A 14,693-nucleotide genomic window follows, 5' to 3' on the forward strand; every position below is an offset into this window, starting at 1 on the left:
ACAGTCCTCGTTCCTTAAGCTCCTCACAGCACTGACATTGCTCTGCCCTGCAGCTCCTTTTGTACTAGCCCACTAGGCCCTTGTGGGCAGCTCCGTGCAGCCTCCCTCCAATTGGCTGCTTCCTGTGCAACCTCCCTAGGCTGCTAGGAGGACTGACCTCCCCTACTCCTTTCTGGGAGGGGCTATGGCAGGCCCTGGAGGCCTACATTAACCCCTTCCACTTAGGTGTGGAGTGAACACCCCATCACACCCTGTTCCAAAGCCAACTGAAGTTAGTCTTTCCATTGTCTCCAGTGGGCTTCGGATCAGGCAAATAAAGCACAGACTTTTGTATTCTTATTTTAATATAGTGGTGCTGTCCAAAGGAAGGTCACTAACTCTTCCTCATTCATCAATCTTCAAAGGTCCCATCCTCCAGGACCTGGGATAAGACACACCATATCCCGCTATCCAAATGGGGAATGACACAGGCAGAACAATTTTTGTACTTTGTTGCTGCAGCTGCCTCAGTATACTTTAGCCAACTACACTTTTAAAAGTGAACAGAAATTGTAATGATAGAAAATGAAATCCTTGAAGAATGAAGTCCCCCAGATGATTGCCTGGTTCTTTAATGAGGGGCTATAGCTGTGTTGATCTGTCCACATTATGAACCAAAAATGAGCTTGGATATAGACATCTTGAACTTTGCATAACAGTTACGAGCTGCACCTCTGAAAATCAGGTCATTTATTTAGATGCCTAATGAGTCACCCATACATAAAAACTTTTTTGTGTCTGTTTCCCTGTTGGTAAAAATGACATATTATTTATCCCTTAGGAGGATGTTAAGCTTTAATTTATTAACATTTGTAAATCACACTGAGTTCCTAAGATACTGCATGTTGTTATTTATTACTGTAGTGTCATCATATTTGTGGAAAATGGAAATGTGTACGTGAGGAAGTCTGTAGTTACTAAAATAGACTTAGCAGTAACAATGATAATATTTTATCTTCCATGAGAGGATGTCAGAGCACTTTACAAGCCTTGAGCCTTGTCACACCTTTTCGAAGTATGGAAGTATTGTTATTCCCATTTTACAGATGGGGAAACTGAGGCACAAAAGGTTAAGTGCCTTGTCATGGTCACAAGTAAATTTTTGGCAATGCCAGGAATTGAGCCTAGCTCCACTGTCTTCCACTCCTGTGCTTACCAAGAGAACCAAGAAGAAATGGAGGCAAAAAGGAAAGAAGGCAAAAGCCCTGGTTTTCAGGTGCATTCTAGCCCCCTTTTGCTCTTCTCTAGCATAAAGGGCTGAAAGCAGACAGATTTCTCCAACAAGGGGGAGGAGGGAGGATGACTTGCACACGCTGTGCTCTCACTATTTTGTGCCATCAGACTATTTCAGCCCCTTATATACTAGAACTGTCCTATCTTATGCTGATAGCCATACCAGCCCCTAGTAACCACAGAATCCCTGACGGTGCAAAGGTGACATTCAGCCTCCTCTGCACATTCTCAGACTCAGCTGACCATTGGGTCCAAATGACAAAGGGGCCAAAAAAAAAAAAAAAGAAATAGTGTCAAGTGACATCTCAAAGTGAAGATTTGTTTCTGAGGTAACAGTCTTGAAGAAAGTCCCTGGATTAGAAAAGTGATCATGTTAGTCCTTTTTATAAAGGTTATTATTTCCCATAAATATAGTAGAGGTAATTCCTTTTTTTTCCATTTTGTGACTGGAGGTAGGTAGGGCCTTTCTGGTTCTCTAGAAGAATTTTCTGATGTACACTAATGTGATGGCTGTGAATATACATTTTAGAGGTATGAAGATGTAGACTTCAGTGGCAAGCCCAAGAAAGCAGCATTAATGGTGGCAATAACAACCTCTATGATATGCGCACAGAAACTAGAGCCAAGATGAAGACAATTTTTGTATGTCCCCAGGAAATATGATAAGGAGGCTAAATAATGATTGCATCGCTAGCAGACTGCTGAGTCCATTAGCTTTGCTGAGTGCAGTCTGGCTGGAGTCCTATAATAGCTATTTAAGATGTGGTTTTGTGTAAAATCTAGTGCTTGGGACATGACTGTCATTTTTTAATTCTTTCCTTGTTTTGCTTTCTCATCCTTGTTTTTCTGCTTCTCTCTTGCTGTGTTTCACTTAGTTAAGGGGAAAATCCCATTAGTGAACATTGTAGTTTTCTCAAACACACATTTCAGTCTGTAGACTCAAAGTTTAAGGCTGCACATTAAAAAATAAACCCAAATACTAAAATATGAAAATGCACAAATAAGGTTACCAAACAACCTTTACTGTCCCATCCTGCTCATGTGTTGCTGTATGCTGAGTAGTGACATAATGAGGTATGTGTGGAGGACTTTACGACCTATGACCAGGGACATCTTAAGTCTTTATTTGCAGAGTTTGCCAATAGAGTCAAGGACTCTGAAATACGTGAATGGTTTTGTATGGCAATGGCTGTGATTCCTTAACCACACTGTACCCCTGGCCTGGATTCTGCAAGTTTTCCATTTATTAAAGAGGACGGTCATCCTATTTACAGTAGCTACATGCCCATGCCAAATTTCACAGTATGACACCAATTTACAATTGAAACGTCCCACATTGGGGCGGGGGGAGAATCATCCTCAAAACCATAGAAAGAACTGGAACTTTCTCAGCCATCAGTTTAAGAGACAGGGCAATTGAGTCTTTGACAAAAAAGAGTTTTTCCCTCAACAAGTTGTTAGGAGGCTTAGTAAAATAAGTATTAAGGGGGAGCATTTTCTTGATGTGTCACATTCCTGCTAGTTTTTCCATTTCCAAACAGTCCTCCTACACAAACAGGGGAAGACAAAACCTGTTATTTCTGATATAAAAACAAACAGGAAAATAAATCTTTTTTCTTAATTTAAAAAAATCCTTTATCAGTCATGCAGAAGCAAAATCTTGAGTGTTTTTTTTTTATTTCTAGCTAGCTGGCATTTGTGCGTGGATGAAGCTAGGTTAATTTAAAATGTCTACAGTTTATATGGCAGCAGCCACTTTAAGATGCTGTGGCTCCCATCTGCCACCCAGTCCATGGGCAGGGAATTCCTTCCACACTCCATCCCAATTCACCTCCACCTCCCACACCATGCCAGTGCAGGGAATCCATCGCTACTGTCTCTTGCTTGGATTCCCTCCTGCCACAACCCCAACCAGTTCTCAATTTCCCTGATCCCTTTTCACAATTTGACCTTGATGCACTGAATCCCTCATTCACAACCATCCAGGTGAAAGCAACCACTCTGCCCATTTCCTTAGGCAGTGGTTCTCTCCTAGCAGTTTCTCAAATGCAGATTCTCTCACCCCAGTTTCTGCTCCCACATTGACGGTCAGCCCTTGTAGCATTCAATCAGTGAATACTGATGGTCTCTATTTGCTATTCTGATGAATGGAAACATTGTGAATACATCACAGCTCTTTTTTATTCAGTGCTCTGGTAATAAATATAATACTAATTCTAAAATTACCTGCCTGTTCCCAAGCATGCTGCTATTCTAATATCACATACCATTAAGTTTGCTTACACACAAATGGGGAATAGAAGATGACAGTTAAAGTTAATCAATATGGTCCATTTTATTATTATTGCACGGCTTGTTCCCAAGATCAAGGCTGTTTGCAGGATTTTGAACGATGCAGAAATCAGCCATGTTTCCTGCATAGTAGTGGCAAGGAAACCTTGCATACCCGCTACTCCCTTGTGGCGAGATCTAAGCTGCAGTCCTTGATGTTGTGGAGTTCAAGCATTTCATGAGCTTTGCTAGCTGCAAAAGAGTCTCTTCATTATCAGCACAATGTAGTTTTAAGCTCTGCCACAGCGGGGTGGGGGGGGGGGGAAATAGAATCCAGAAGACTATAGGGATAGACACAAAGCTTACAGCCCAAATTCCGCATAAAGGCATGCATTTGCCATGTGCTATTTTTAAACAGGCTTGTTGTGAAAGAAAGCAGCACTGGTTTTGAAACATTTAAGAGTCACTGTCTTTATTTTGTGCTGAGCTGTGTGAAAGGCTGGTCTTCCCTCATGCTGGTGTAAATCAAGCAGTAAGCTACTAAGGTCAGTGGAGTTACATTTAGTTAAAAGCTGTGAGAAGAGACTATTTTTAAGCTTATGTTTTAACAGCCTTAACATTTCCTTAGCAGGATAGTGTATCATGATCAAATTATTGTCTTCACCCCCACAGGCTTGCATTTTTAAGTAAAAATTGATATCCTTGATGTGTAGTGTATATTCTATGCTGCAGGTAATAATATTAGTCTATGTTCACATAGACCCAATATTAAAAGAATCCACTTAGCTAAAGGCTAAATATCACTCCCCTTCCTATTGTGTGTATCATCCTATTAATTTCACTGCATACTTGTGTGAGAAAAAAGAAAAGGAGTACTTGTGGCACCTTAGACTAACAAATTTATTAGAGCATAAGCTTTCGTGAGCTACAGCTCACTTCATCGGATGCATTTGGTGGAAAAAACAGAGGAGAGATTTATATACACACACACAGAGAACATGAAACAATGGGTTTATCATACACACTGTAAGGAGAGTGATCACTTAAGATAAGCCATCACCAGCAGTGGGGGGGGGGGGAAGGAGGAAAACCTTTCATGGTGACAAGAGACAAAAACCTACAAGATCTCTATCATGCATTCCTACAACTACAATACCCACCTGCTGAAGTGAAGAAACAGATTGACAGAGCCAGAAGAGTACCCAGAAGTCACCTACTACAGGACAGGCCCAACAAAGAAAACAACAGAACACCACTCGCCATCACCTTCAGCCCCCAACTAAAACCTCTCCAACGCATCATCAAGGATCTACAACCTATCCTGAAGGACGAGCCATCGCTCTCTCAGATCTTGGGAGACAGACCAGTCCTTGCTTACAGACAGCCCCCCAATCTGAAGCAAATACTCACCAGCAACCACACACCACACAACAGAACCACTAACCCAGGAACCTATCCTTGCAACAAAGCCCGTTGCCAACTCTGTCCACATATCTATTCAGGGGATACCATCATAGGGCCTAATCACATCAGCCACACTATCAGAGGCTCGTTCACCTGCGCATCTACCAATGTGATATATGCCATCATGTGCCAGCAATGCCCCTCTGCCATGTACATTGGCCAAACTGGACAGTCTCTACGTAAAAGAATAAATGGACACAAATCAGACGTCAAGAATTATAACATTCAAAAACCAGTTGGAGAACACTTCAATCTCTCTGGTCACTCGATCACAGACCTAAGAGTGGCTATCCTTCAACAAAAAAGCTTCAAAAACAGACTCCAACGAGAGACTGCTGAATTGGAATTAATTTGCAAACTGGATACAATTAACTTAGGCTTGAATAGAGACTGGGAATGGATGAGTCATTACACAAAGTAAAACTATTTCCCCATGGTATTTCTCCCTCCCACCCCACCCCCCACTGTTCCTCTGATATTCTTGTTAACTGCTGGAATTAGCCTACCTGCTTGTCACCATGAAAGGTTTTCCTCCTTCCCCCCCCCCCCCACTGCTGGTGATGGCTTATCTTAAGTGATCACTCTCCTTACAGTGTGTATGATAAACTCATTGTTTCATGTTCTCTGTGTGTGTGTATATAAATCTCTCCTATGTTTTTTCCACCAAATGCATCCGATGAAGTGAGCTGTAGCTCACGAAAGCTTATGCTCTAATAAATTTGTTAGTCTAAGGTGCCACAAGTACTCCTTTTCTTTTTGCGAATACAGACTAACACGGCTGCTACTCTGAAAATTGTGTGAGAAAAGTTAGCAGAATTTGGGCCTAAGGGGTTTAAAATAAGGTTATTGAACTTCATCCCCCCAAAATTAACTTATATGACTTTCTGAATATAGTTTTGCTCAACTAACTGATCAGACTTTTTTGTCCCATTAGGATGTACCCACTAAACTGGTTGCAAAAGCTGTTCCTCTCCCTATGACTGTTCGTGGACACTGGTTCTTGAGCCCAAGAACGGAATATACAGTAGCAGTACAGACAGCATCAAAGCAAGTTGATGGGGATTATGTTGTTTCTGAGTGGAGTGAAATCATAGAGTTTTGTACAGGAGGTAAGATTGCTGGGAAAAGATATAGGGACAGAAGGAAAGCAAACATGCTGTATGAAAGGGATTAGCTTCTGTCTAGATCAGCTACTGTGACACAGAATAAGTGGCAGTAGTCAGTACGTGTCACATCTGGAAATGGAAGGGTTGGTTTAGGTGGCTTATTTTCTGTTCAAAATGTATAATTCAACGGTGGCTGCTCTTTTGTTGGTGCCTTGTTGGGAGGTGGGGAGGGAGACACATTGACACTTGGCACACTTCAGACACTGTCCTCCTGGTGTACCCGCATACAAAGCAGTTGGTGCACAGACCATGAGCAGTTGGCCAAACATTGTACTTGGTGGCACTCTGGGTGCTTGGTGAACCAAACTGAAGCAGGGCCATCCTTGCACCTGTCTTTAGCCTCAAGAGCTATGAAGCTTCCTGAAAGTGCTTCTGTTCAGTGTGCTGCACCCCGCACCCCATAGCCCCTTGGCAGTCTGCCAAGTGGAAAGCCTCAGAGCATCACCATTTCCACCCCACTCTGTCCTGTGCTCCACAGAGCATACATTTGTCTCCTAATTTACTTACACACATCTTCATTGGGATGAAATTCCCCCAGTGCACAGACCCTGCCTGTATGAAAGCCCTGTACTCCTCATTAAGAATTTTAGTGAGTCCTTGTATGTGCTAACTGCACTGGAGTGAGTTTAACGTATTAGAGCCCTAGTACTTCCTCTGGAGTAGTGTGTTGTGCTACCAGGTTATAGGCACATGGGAATTAGGGAGCAGTTTCTAATGAAAAATACCATTAGTAGGAGATAATGCTGACAACCACTTGTGAAAATTATCATGTATCACAGTCATGAGAAGTAGTGTGGTCTGGTGAATGGGGCTTCTGTTCCTGGCTCTGCCACTGACCTGTGGTGTCACTTTGGGGCAGATTTTTGAAGCTCTAATGCCTAAGTCCCAAAAATCTGGCCCTTTGCCTTCCCACCCTTTGTCCGTTTTGTACAAGTCATCAAGATAAGTTTAGACTGTGATTTAGGAGATGATGATGTTTCTTTCTTACTAACAGATAGTCTTCTCTTCACAGATTATTCAAAAGTTCATCTAACACAGCTTTTGGAAAAAGCTGAAGTGATTGCAGGACGTATGCTTAAGCTTTCTGTTTTTTATCGGAATCAGCACAAAGAATACTTCGATTCTATCAGGTAAGAAACAAACACATGCAAAATTGTCCACATTAAGAGAGTAATTCCAGCTAAGTATTAAAACTATACACAACATATACATAAGTTAAGACACAATTTTACAGCAGACAGTCTGTGCCCTACATTTCCAGTTCAAGAAGAAAAGCAACTCATTTATGAAAGTTTGTACAATTCAATACTGAATCTGAATAGGAAATAAGTTTTTGGAGTAAAAACTGTGTTTTCACAGCACCTGCTGTAATGGAGTTTCAGTGAGCAAGCCTCTAGGCACCATCATAATCTAAAGACTAAGTGATGATGATGATGATTGAAGATGTACTAGAAATTAAGAATGAGATTTCTAAAGATAGGGGGTGTACAATTTTGCACATACATTTGCCTGCAAGTACTTGATGTATATATGTCTCAAGTATCTGCATGTGCACATTGTAATCAAGCATATGCAACCTGAATACTGTCATTTAAAGCCAGATCCACAGAGAAACATAGGTGCTGAAATGTCTACTTGATCGGGCCTCGGAAGTGCGATAGTTAGGAATGCCTACTCTGAGGCTCCTGCTGGGGCTAAGGCTCCTGATTCCCTAAACTAAGTTGGCTGTGCACATGTTCAGTGGCAGAAACCCACTTTAATGGTGGAAACTCCAGCACATAGGGATTTTAGGTTCCTCCAGGGTTAGGTGGCAGCTGTGCCGGGAGTGTGAGGATCACAGTGGTGTCTAAGAGTTGGACGTAGATGCCTACAGTGGCAGTCAGGCACCTAAGTCTTTTTGTGGATCTATTCCTTACTGACTTTTGAATGCCTTGCTCTGCAATCTTAATGGTCTCTTGATGTGGGTTTTTTGACGGCAATGGAGTGTGCCTTGCACCTCGAAAAGAATGTGAACCAGTCACTCCTTGATCTGCACAAGCTGGCAACTGACAAGAATGACCCTCATTTGTGTGACTTCATGGACACTGTACATACAATGTATTTGCTTATTTTGCGTAGTAATGCTGAAGTTACAACATTCTTCTGCACAGGCAGCAAATGTAGACAGTTATCCAATCAAAATATAGATGTCATCACCCCCTACCCTAGAGGTTAGCGCTCAGGATATTGACTGATCATGAAACAGTAAGACACCATGAAGTGGCAAGAATAGTATTCTAGGAGAAAACTGGTTTGGGGTACATTGCAATCCGCTAAGCAATGCGGTAGAGCCCAGTTTTTGTACTGTCTTTCACAGTGGTAGACTCTCTGATTACTTGCCTTAAAGAAATTTAAACATGCTTATTTCTTATACTTTAGCATATGTTAAAGATTTTGGGCCTGTTTCAACACTGCATTTACTCAAATGTAACTCAGCTGCTCCAGTTTTCTGCAAGAGTTACTTCAGAGTGGGCTCCATGGGTTTTTAAGTAGTAAACAGTAGTGCACAAAGTGGTGCATTTAGGGCTAGAGTGGGAGGGTTCCAATGGGTATCTCAAGAGATTGTACAAGACCTTGGCCTGTTTATTAGGTAAACGTTGATCATGCAACACCATTACAGGTTGGCTTTTTTAATATGGCATATAATTAATGTACACTTTAATCATGACTGCTTCCTTTAAATAAAGTGTCAGCTCTCTAGTGAATACTAACAATTAGCATAATTGGCCACTGGATGTCAGTATCTTGTCACAGAAATATAGCTTCAAGCACATTTTTCAGGTTGCAGCGAAGGTGACCTTTATCTTTTTTTTTGGAATTTATTTGAAAAGGAGAATAAGTTGTTAAGAATTAAACCCTATCTTCCCAGAGCATTACTTCTGCAACGATAAAGATGGTGATCTTGAGAGGGTCAGAAAGCTGCTGAAGTTTGCCTCACAGCTATATGAAAAATTGTAGTCGGAAGAAGGTGTATGATTAGAAATGGCAAGAATTCTCAGGTGCTAGCACTATAGGTGATAAAACCATTGTTTCATATGCCACTTAAAACCATCTTTGGACAGCTAGTATATTTACCAGCATCATGGTTAACAATTGTCTTACAAAGTAACTATGTAAGACACACTGCTTCTGTTGAAATTAGTAGCATAGCTCCCATTCACTTCAGTAGCAGCAAGGACTAAACCTGCTTTTCATGCGCATATAAAAAAAAATGAAGCAACCTTACAGTCTATTGTTATGGTTTAACTGAAAACAAGAATTTCTAGTCGGGTTTACCTTGGACTGTCGCAAAAAATAAAAATCCATCCCCACCCCAGTATGCCAAAGCAGTGAGCAACCAGTACGGGTCGTTTGTTAGCCTTTTGGGTAGTTTAATTTTTACAAGCAAACAAATTTTTGCCTGTGCCGGTTACAGGTAAATCCGATGCTGGGTTTGCCTGATGTTTAAATTCCTTACAAGAGTACAGCTGCCATTGAATTCAAAGGGAGTTTTGTATGTGCAGTATTGGGCAATAGCTGCTAGCTATGGCAGATGGGCACTAGTCTAAGGTAGTGCACATGCAGATGTATTTGCCTGTCTGAAAACAAAATTTTCTCACAAAGGCTGTGTGATGGGTTCGGTCACAGATACCCCCTTGGAACTGTCACCTGATGTGCTGAAATTACCTCTGAGCCTGTTTTCCCTGCCAGTTTGGGACTTCCAGAACCCTGTCTTGTTGAGTCAGACACACTAGCCTGCTGCAAGACAGACCCAGGTCTGGTCCACACCCCCAAAGCTGCAGACTTAACTGAAAACAGCTCAGCAGGTCACCTAGCTCCAGCACCCAGACTTCAATGGGATCCAAACCCCAAATAAATCCATTTTACTCAGTATAAGATCTGTATGAGCTTTATACACTGTATAAAGCTTATACTCCACCCCGTAAGTATGAGGATCAGGTGTGCAGCCCTTTCCCAGACAAATGGCGCATCAATTTCCATTTGTCTCGCCTCAAGACTGTCACTCAGTGAGCTGGGATACCTCTGAGAATAACCCTCCTGCCAGAACAGGTGCCCCTCCTCTCCTGTCTTGGTGAGTTAGACGCTCCATCAGCTCCATCACAAACCCAGAAGTTGGGCCATACCTCTCTGCAGTTCACTGAGATTCACTCAGGGGCTTCTCAGTTAACAGGGACTTTCCCAGTGCCCAGCCTTCAGCTGCATCGAGGTACTATATCAAGTCAGTCAGCCATTCTGTTTGTCTGAAAAGCGCTCACGTGATATTTATAGCACATTGGCATTGGAGCTTCACTTGCTACCACCAACCTGAGAAACAGCTCATGCCCCCCACTACCAGATGATGGCCTGAATTGAGCATGGCGTTCTTAACACAAGCAGTTTTTGTTGGTGAATTAATGTTAGAAAGCTTTCTGAAAAGTGTTTTAAGACTGAAGGGTTGATGGCGGTTTAGCACATCAGGTAGGTGGCAAGAGTTCTGTAAAATGTAAAGGAGTAGGTGGACATGAGACCTGGGATGGAATTGTCTTCTGGTTGAGACTTAATAGCCTACAACCAAGGCAGAAAACAAAAGGAAATCAGTCATAGCTTTAATAAGAGAAATGACCTAACCCAAGTGGTGATAGTAAAATATTTTTTCTAGATATGAGGGTGCTGAAGATTCATTGCACTTGGAAAGCATTTAGGCAAACGGAAAGTGTGAGACCCTGAACATGTTTTTATATATATACACATACATAAAGTCTGTGCACTTCACTAACTGCAATGCAAGGGATTGGATTTGTGTATTTTTGGGTTTAGGATAATTACAGTTGGAAAGAACTAAATTATATCTCGTCTTGGGCCCAGTCCTGCTTCCACTGAAGTCAATGGCAACCAAATTGGGCCCTGTATTAGCAATGTGGAGAGAAAGATTCTTTAGAAGAAAATGCAGTGGGGTCTTAGTAGGGCCAAAACTGATTAATTCTCCTCAAATTTATGAGACTGAGATTATCATCTTCACCACTTCTGACTTCCAAGCTGCACAAGCACGACTCCTCAGTGGTTAAGCACTCCTGTAATTCAAAATCTGTGAAGACCTATTTAAATAAAACAGAGAAAGATTGTTTGTGTTTGAGTCCACTTAAGTTACTCCTGATAGTGTAAGTAGGAGCAGAGTAAGCCAAAGGTTTTGGAGGGCATGTGAGTATTCCACTGCCATAGTGTCACTGGAAAAAAAAAAAAAAAGGTGGGGGGGGGGAGCTAGCCATCATGTGAATTTGTGTACAGCCTCCACTGAAAATGTTAAAAAAAAAATATTGCAACATGATTGGGTTCATTTGTAACTTTCAATGTAGACTTAAAATCTCACTGTTGTTACAGTTGCTGAGGAAAAATATGGTGGGGGTGGGGGTTCTGTTACTGTTTTTGCCTCTTTGTCCACACAACTCACCTCCAGAAGCTGAGATAAGATGGAAAAGCAATTCCTTCTCACCCTGGTCATGTCTTCATTTATTTGTCTTTGCTTTCCCTGGAGAGTGGGGTGGTGTTAACCTTACTTTTCAAATAACTGGCTTCTCTTTGTGTCCCTTGTGACACAGTGGTAGTCCTATAAGTAATCAAATTTGTACTCTTCACTGCAAAACAAACAATAATAGTCATTCATTTTTAGAGACCAACATGGAAATGCAATGCAGCTTTCTGTCAAGGATAACAGTGGTAGCCATGGCTCTCCAATCAGTGGGAAGTTGGAAGGCATCTTCTTTAGCTGCAACACTGAGTTTAACACGGGGAAGCCACCACAAGATTCACCTTATGGAAGATACAGGTTTGAGATTGCAGCTGAAAAACTTTTCAATCCAAATACTAACTTATACTTTGGGGACTTCTACTGCATGTACACAGCTTATCACTATGTCATTCTTGTTATTGCCCCTGTTGGCTCACCAGGAGATGAATTCTGTAAGCAGCGCCTTCCTCAGCTAAATTCACAGGATAATAAATTTCTGACCTGCACCGAAGAAGATGGCATCATGGTTTATCACCATGCCCAGGATGTTATTTTAGAAGTAATTTACACTGATCCTGTGGATCTTTCCCTTGGCACAGTTGCAGAAATTACTGGTCATCAGCTAATGAGCTCGTCTACTGCAAATGCAAAAAAAGATCCCAGTTGCAAGACCTGCAACATCAGTGTTGGACGTTAATCCCTACCCCAGTATATAGGAGCCTTTGAACCTCTGTTGTCCATTTCCATTGTCAAATGTTCTCTTCAGAAGCATGCACATGCCGCTGTCACCAAAAGCAAACACCAGTTTTTCAAATTCATTAATGGCATTTTTAGTACAACTTTCCTCCTTACTTCTAATAGTTTATAGCATTAGGGGAACAGAAGTCCTGGATTTTCTTTCTGACAACATTTACACCTAGATGCTGCAATTTTTGTTTGTTCCTGACCAAACATAACAAAAACTTTATATAAACCGCTTTAGCAAAATAAAAATAATGGCTTATAATGGTGTTTAAATATGCATTTATTTTAATCTACTGAACAAATACTGGGATAACTCCAAACAGCATGAAAGGTTGTAATTGCAGCATGATTTAGATCTCAAAGCCTAGAAATGTCAGCACTTCCAACTTGTTGTTTGACGGTGTTATTTATATTAGCTAACTGGAAACAAAAATTGTGTTTAAACATCATAAATATAATAGAAAAATATTTTATTTGTACTGTTGTATAAAATATTATACAATCATATAGAATATATAGAGTACATTTTAATAGCAATTGTATACATATGTCATGAAACCATTTTCCCTTATCAAAGATGTAGTTTGTAAACTTCAAATAGTTGTGTATCTGTTCCTGTTGCTCTTAGATTACTTTAATTAAAACAGATTTAGAAAGGAGATCATTCTGATTCATAAAAGTTATAAATTGTCAAGTCAATACAGTGAAACAGCAAACCTCATAGAAATAAAAAAAAAAATCCACATGGTGTAGTGGTCACACTTTTTCCTCCAAACCATTTGAAAATGTGTACTACTTAAAATCATGCTGAAACATTACATACAGTAAAAATACAAACGTGGTTGGTATAGAATAAACTTCAGAAAATGAACATTTCCTTAAGATAGCAAAACAGGTGGCTTATATGCAGTTAATACAAAATGGCAATTTAAACTAAACACTAAACATGATGCAACAATTTCCCTTTTAAGCTCTTCCTTCATGTTTGGTTTAGACGTTTTACCATTATACCTGCCTTTGATTTGTAATGAAAAATACAAAACGCTGACAATCCTTCTGTGAAATACTGCACTTTACTCAGAAATGATCTATCACAAGAGTGAGGAATATCCCTTTACGTTACAAAGTGGGGTGTGCTGAAGGATGTATAATTCCACAGAAAAATATTTTTGTAGTCTTACTTTTAGGAAGCAAGGCAGCCAGAGTTCCTCATCTCACAACCATGACTTTCAATTATATACTGCATACATTTATCTATCTAAAATATCTTGTCAGAATGCAATAAACTATTCTCCTCATTATTTTAATATAGATATCTAACACAGGAAATACTTAAACATTTTACAAAGTGCATGCTTCCAAACAAGCTTTGGTAGTCAGAAAAGCAAAATTTTATAGCATCAGGCAAAATAAAGTGCTACGTTTAATACAGAACTAAAAATCAGCATGTATGATCAATTTATTTTACTGAATTTTGTTTAGGGTACTGTAAAAGTATTGCCAACCATATTTAACAGGCCAGCACTTAGTGCCTTTACATTGTCTTATACTCCCTTTGGCAAACCTGAAACAAACATTCCTTCCCTAACCACTGAGTCCTTGTTGCTTTGCCAAATAGATGTTTGCCAAATGCAATCACGTTTTTTGCAAATGAGAAGTTATTTTACCACTTTCTTTTTCTCCGGCAGCCTCAATTTACTTGACTCCAAGAATTCAGGACCAAATTTTGTCCATGTCTATGCACCTTTCTTTGAAGCCAATGGGAATTGCACCTATGTATTTAAGGGTAGAATTTGGTCTACAGGTTTTTAGTTAGTTAACATATGATGTTCTAAATTGTTTTGCCTACAGAAATAGTGGATTATACTGCTTTTGAGTGAGACAGAATGGTGGATTTCTGTTTATTTTTAGGTTTCAGAGTAGTGGCCGTGTTATTCTGTATTCGCAAAAAGAAAAGAAGTACTTGTGGCACCTTAGAGACTGACAAATTTATTTGAGCATAAGCTTTCGTGAGCTACAGCTCACTTCATCGGCTGCATTCAGTGGAAAATGCAGAGGGGAGATTTATATACATACTCATACAGAGAACATGAAACAATGGTGTTTATCATACACACTGTAAGGAGAGTGGGCACTTAAGATGAGCTATTACCAGCGGGGGGGGGGGGGGGGGGAGGGGGAAGGAGGAAAAACTTTTGTGGTGATAATCAAGGTGGGCCATTAAGTGCTCACTCTCCTTACAGTGTGTATGA

At 40.6% G+C, this 14,693-nt stretch overlaps 1 protein-coding gene across 1 annotated transcript in view; it reads left to right on the forward strand.

Moving 5' to 3' along the window:
• The window catches only part of PHYHIPL (phytanoyl-CoA 2-hydroxylase interacting protein like), a 54,980-nt gene that overhangs the window by 40,066 nt on the left and 221 nt on the right, over positions 1 to 14,693 (forward strand). The window contains exons 4-6 of the mRNA XM_038411781.2: positions 5,942 to 6,116; positions 7,186 to 7,303; positions 11,860 to 14,352. Of these exons, the coding sequence (XP_038267709.1) occupies positions 5,942 to 6,116; positions 7,186 to 7,303; positions 11,860 to 12,394 (828 nt within the window). The 3' untranslated portion in view covers positions 12,395 to 14,352. The remainder of the gene's footprint in view (positions 1 to 5,941; positions 6,117 to 7,185; positions 7,304 to 11,859; positions 14,353 to 14,693) is intronic.

This window comes from Dermochelys coriacea, chromosome 7, assembly GCF_009764565.3.
Source record: "Dermochelys coriacea isolate rDerCor1 chromosome 7, rDerCor1.pri.v4, whole genome shotgun sequence".
Classification (NCBI taxonomy): Eukaryota; Metazoa; Chordata; order Testudines; family Dermochelyidae; genus Dermochelys; species Dermochelys coriacea.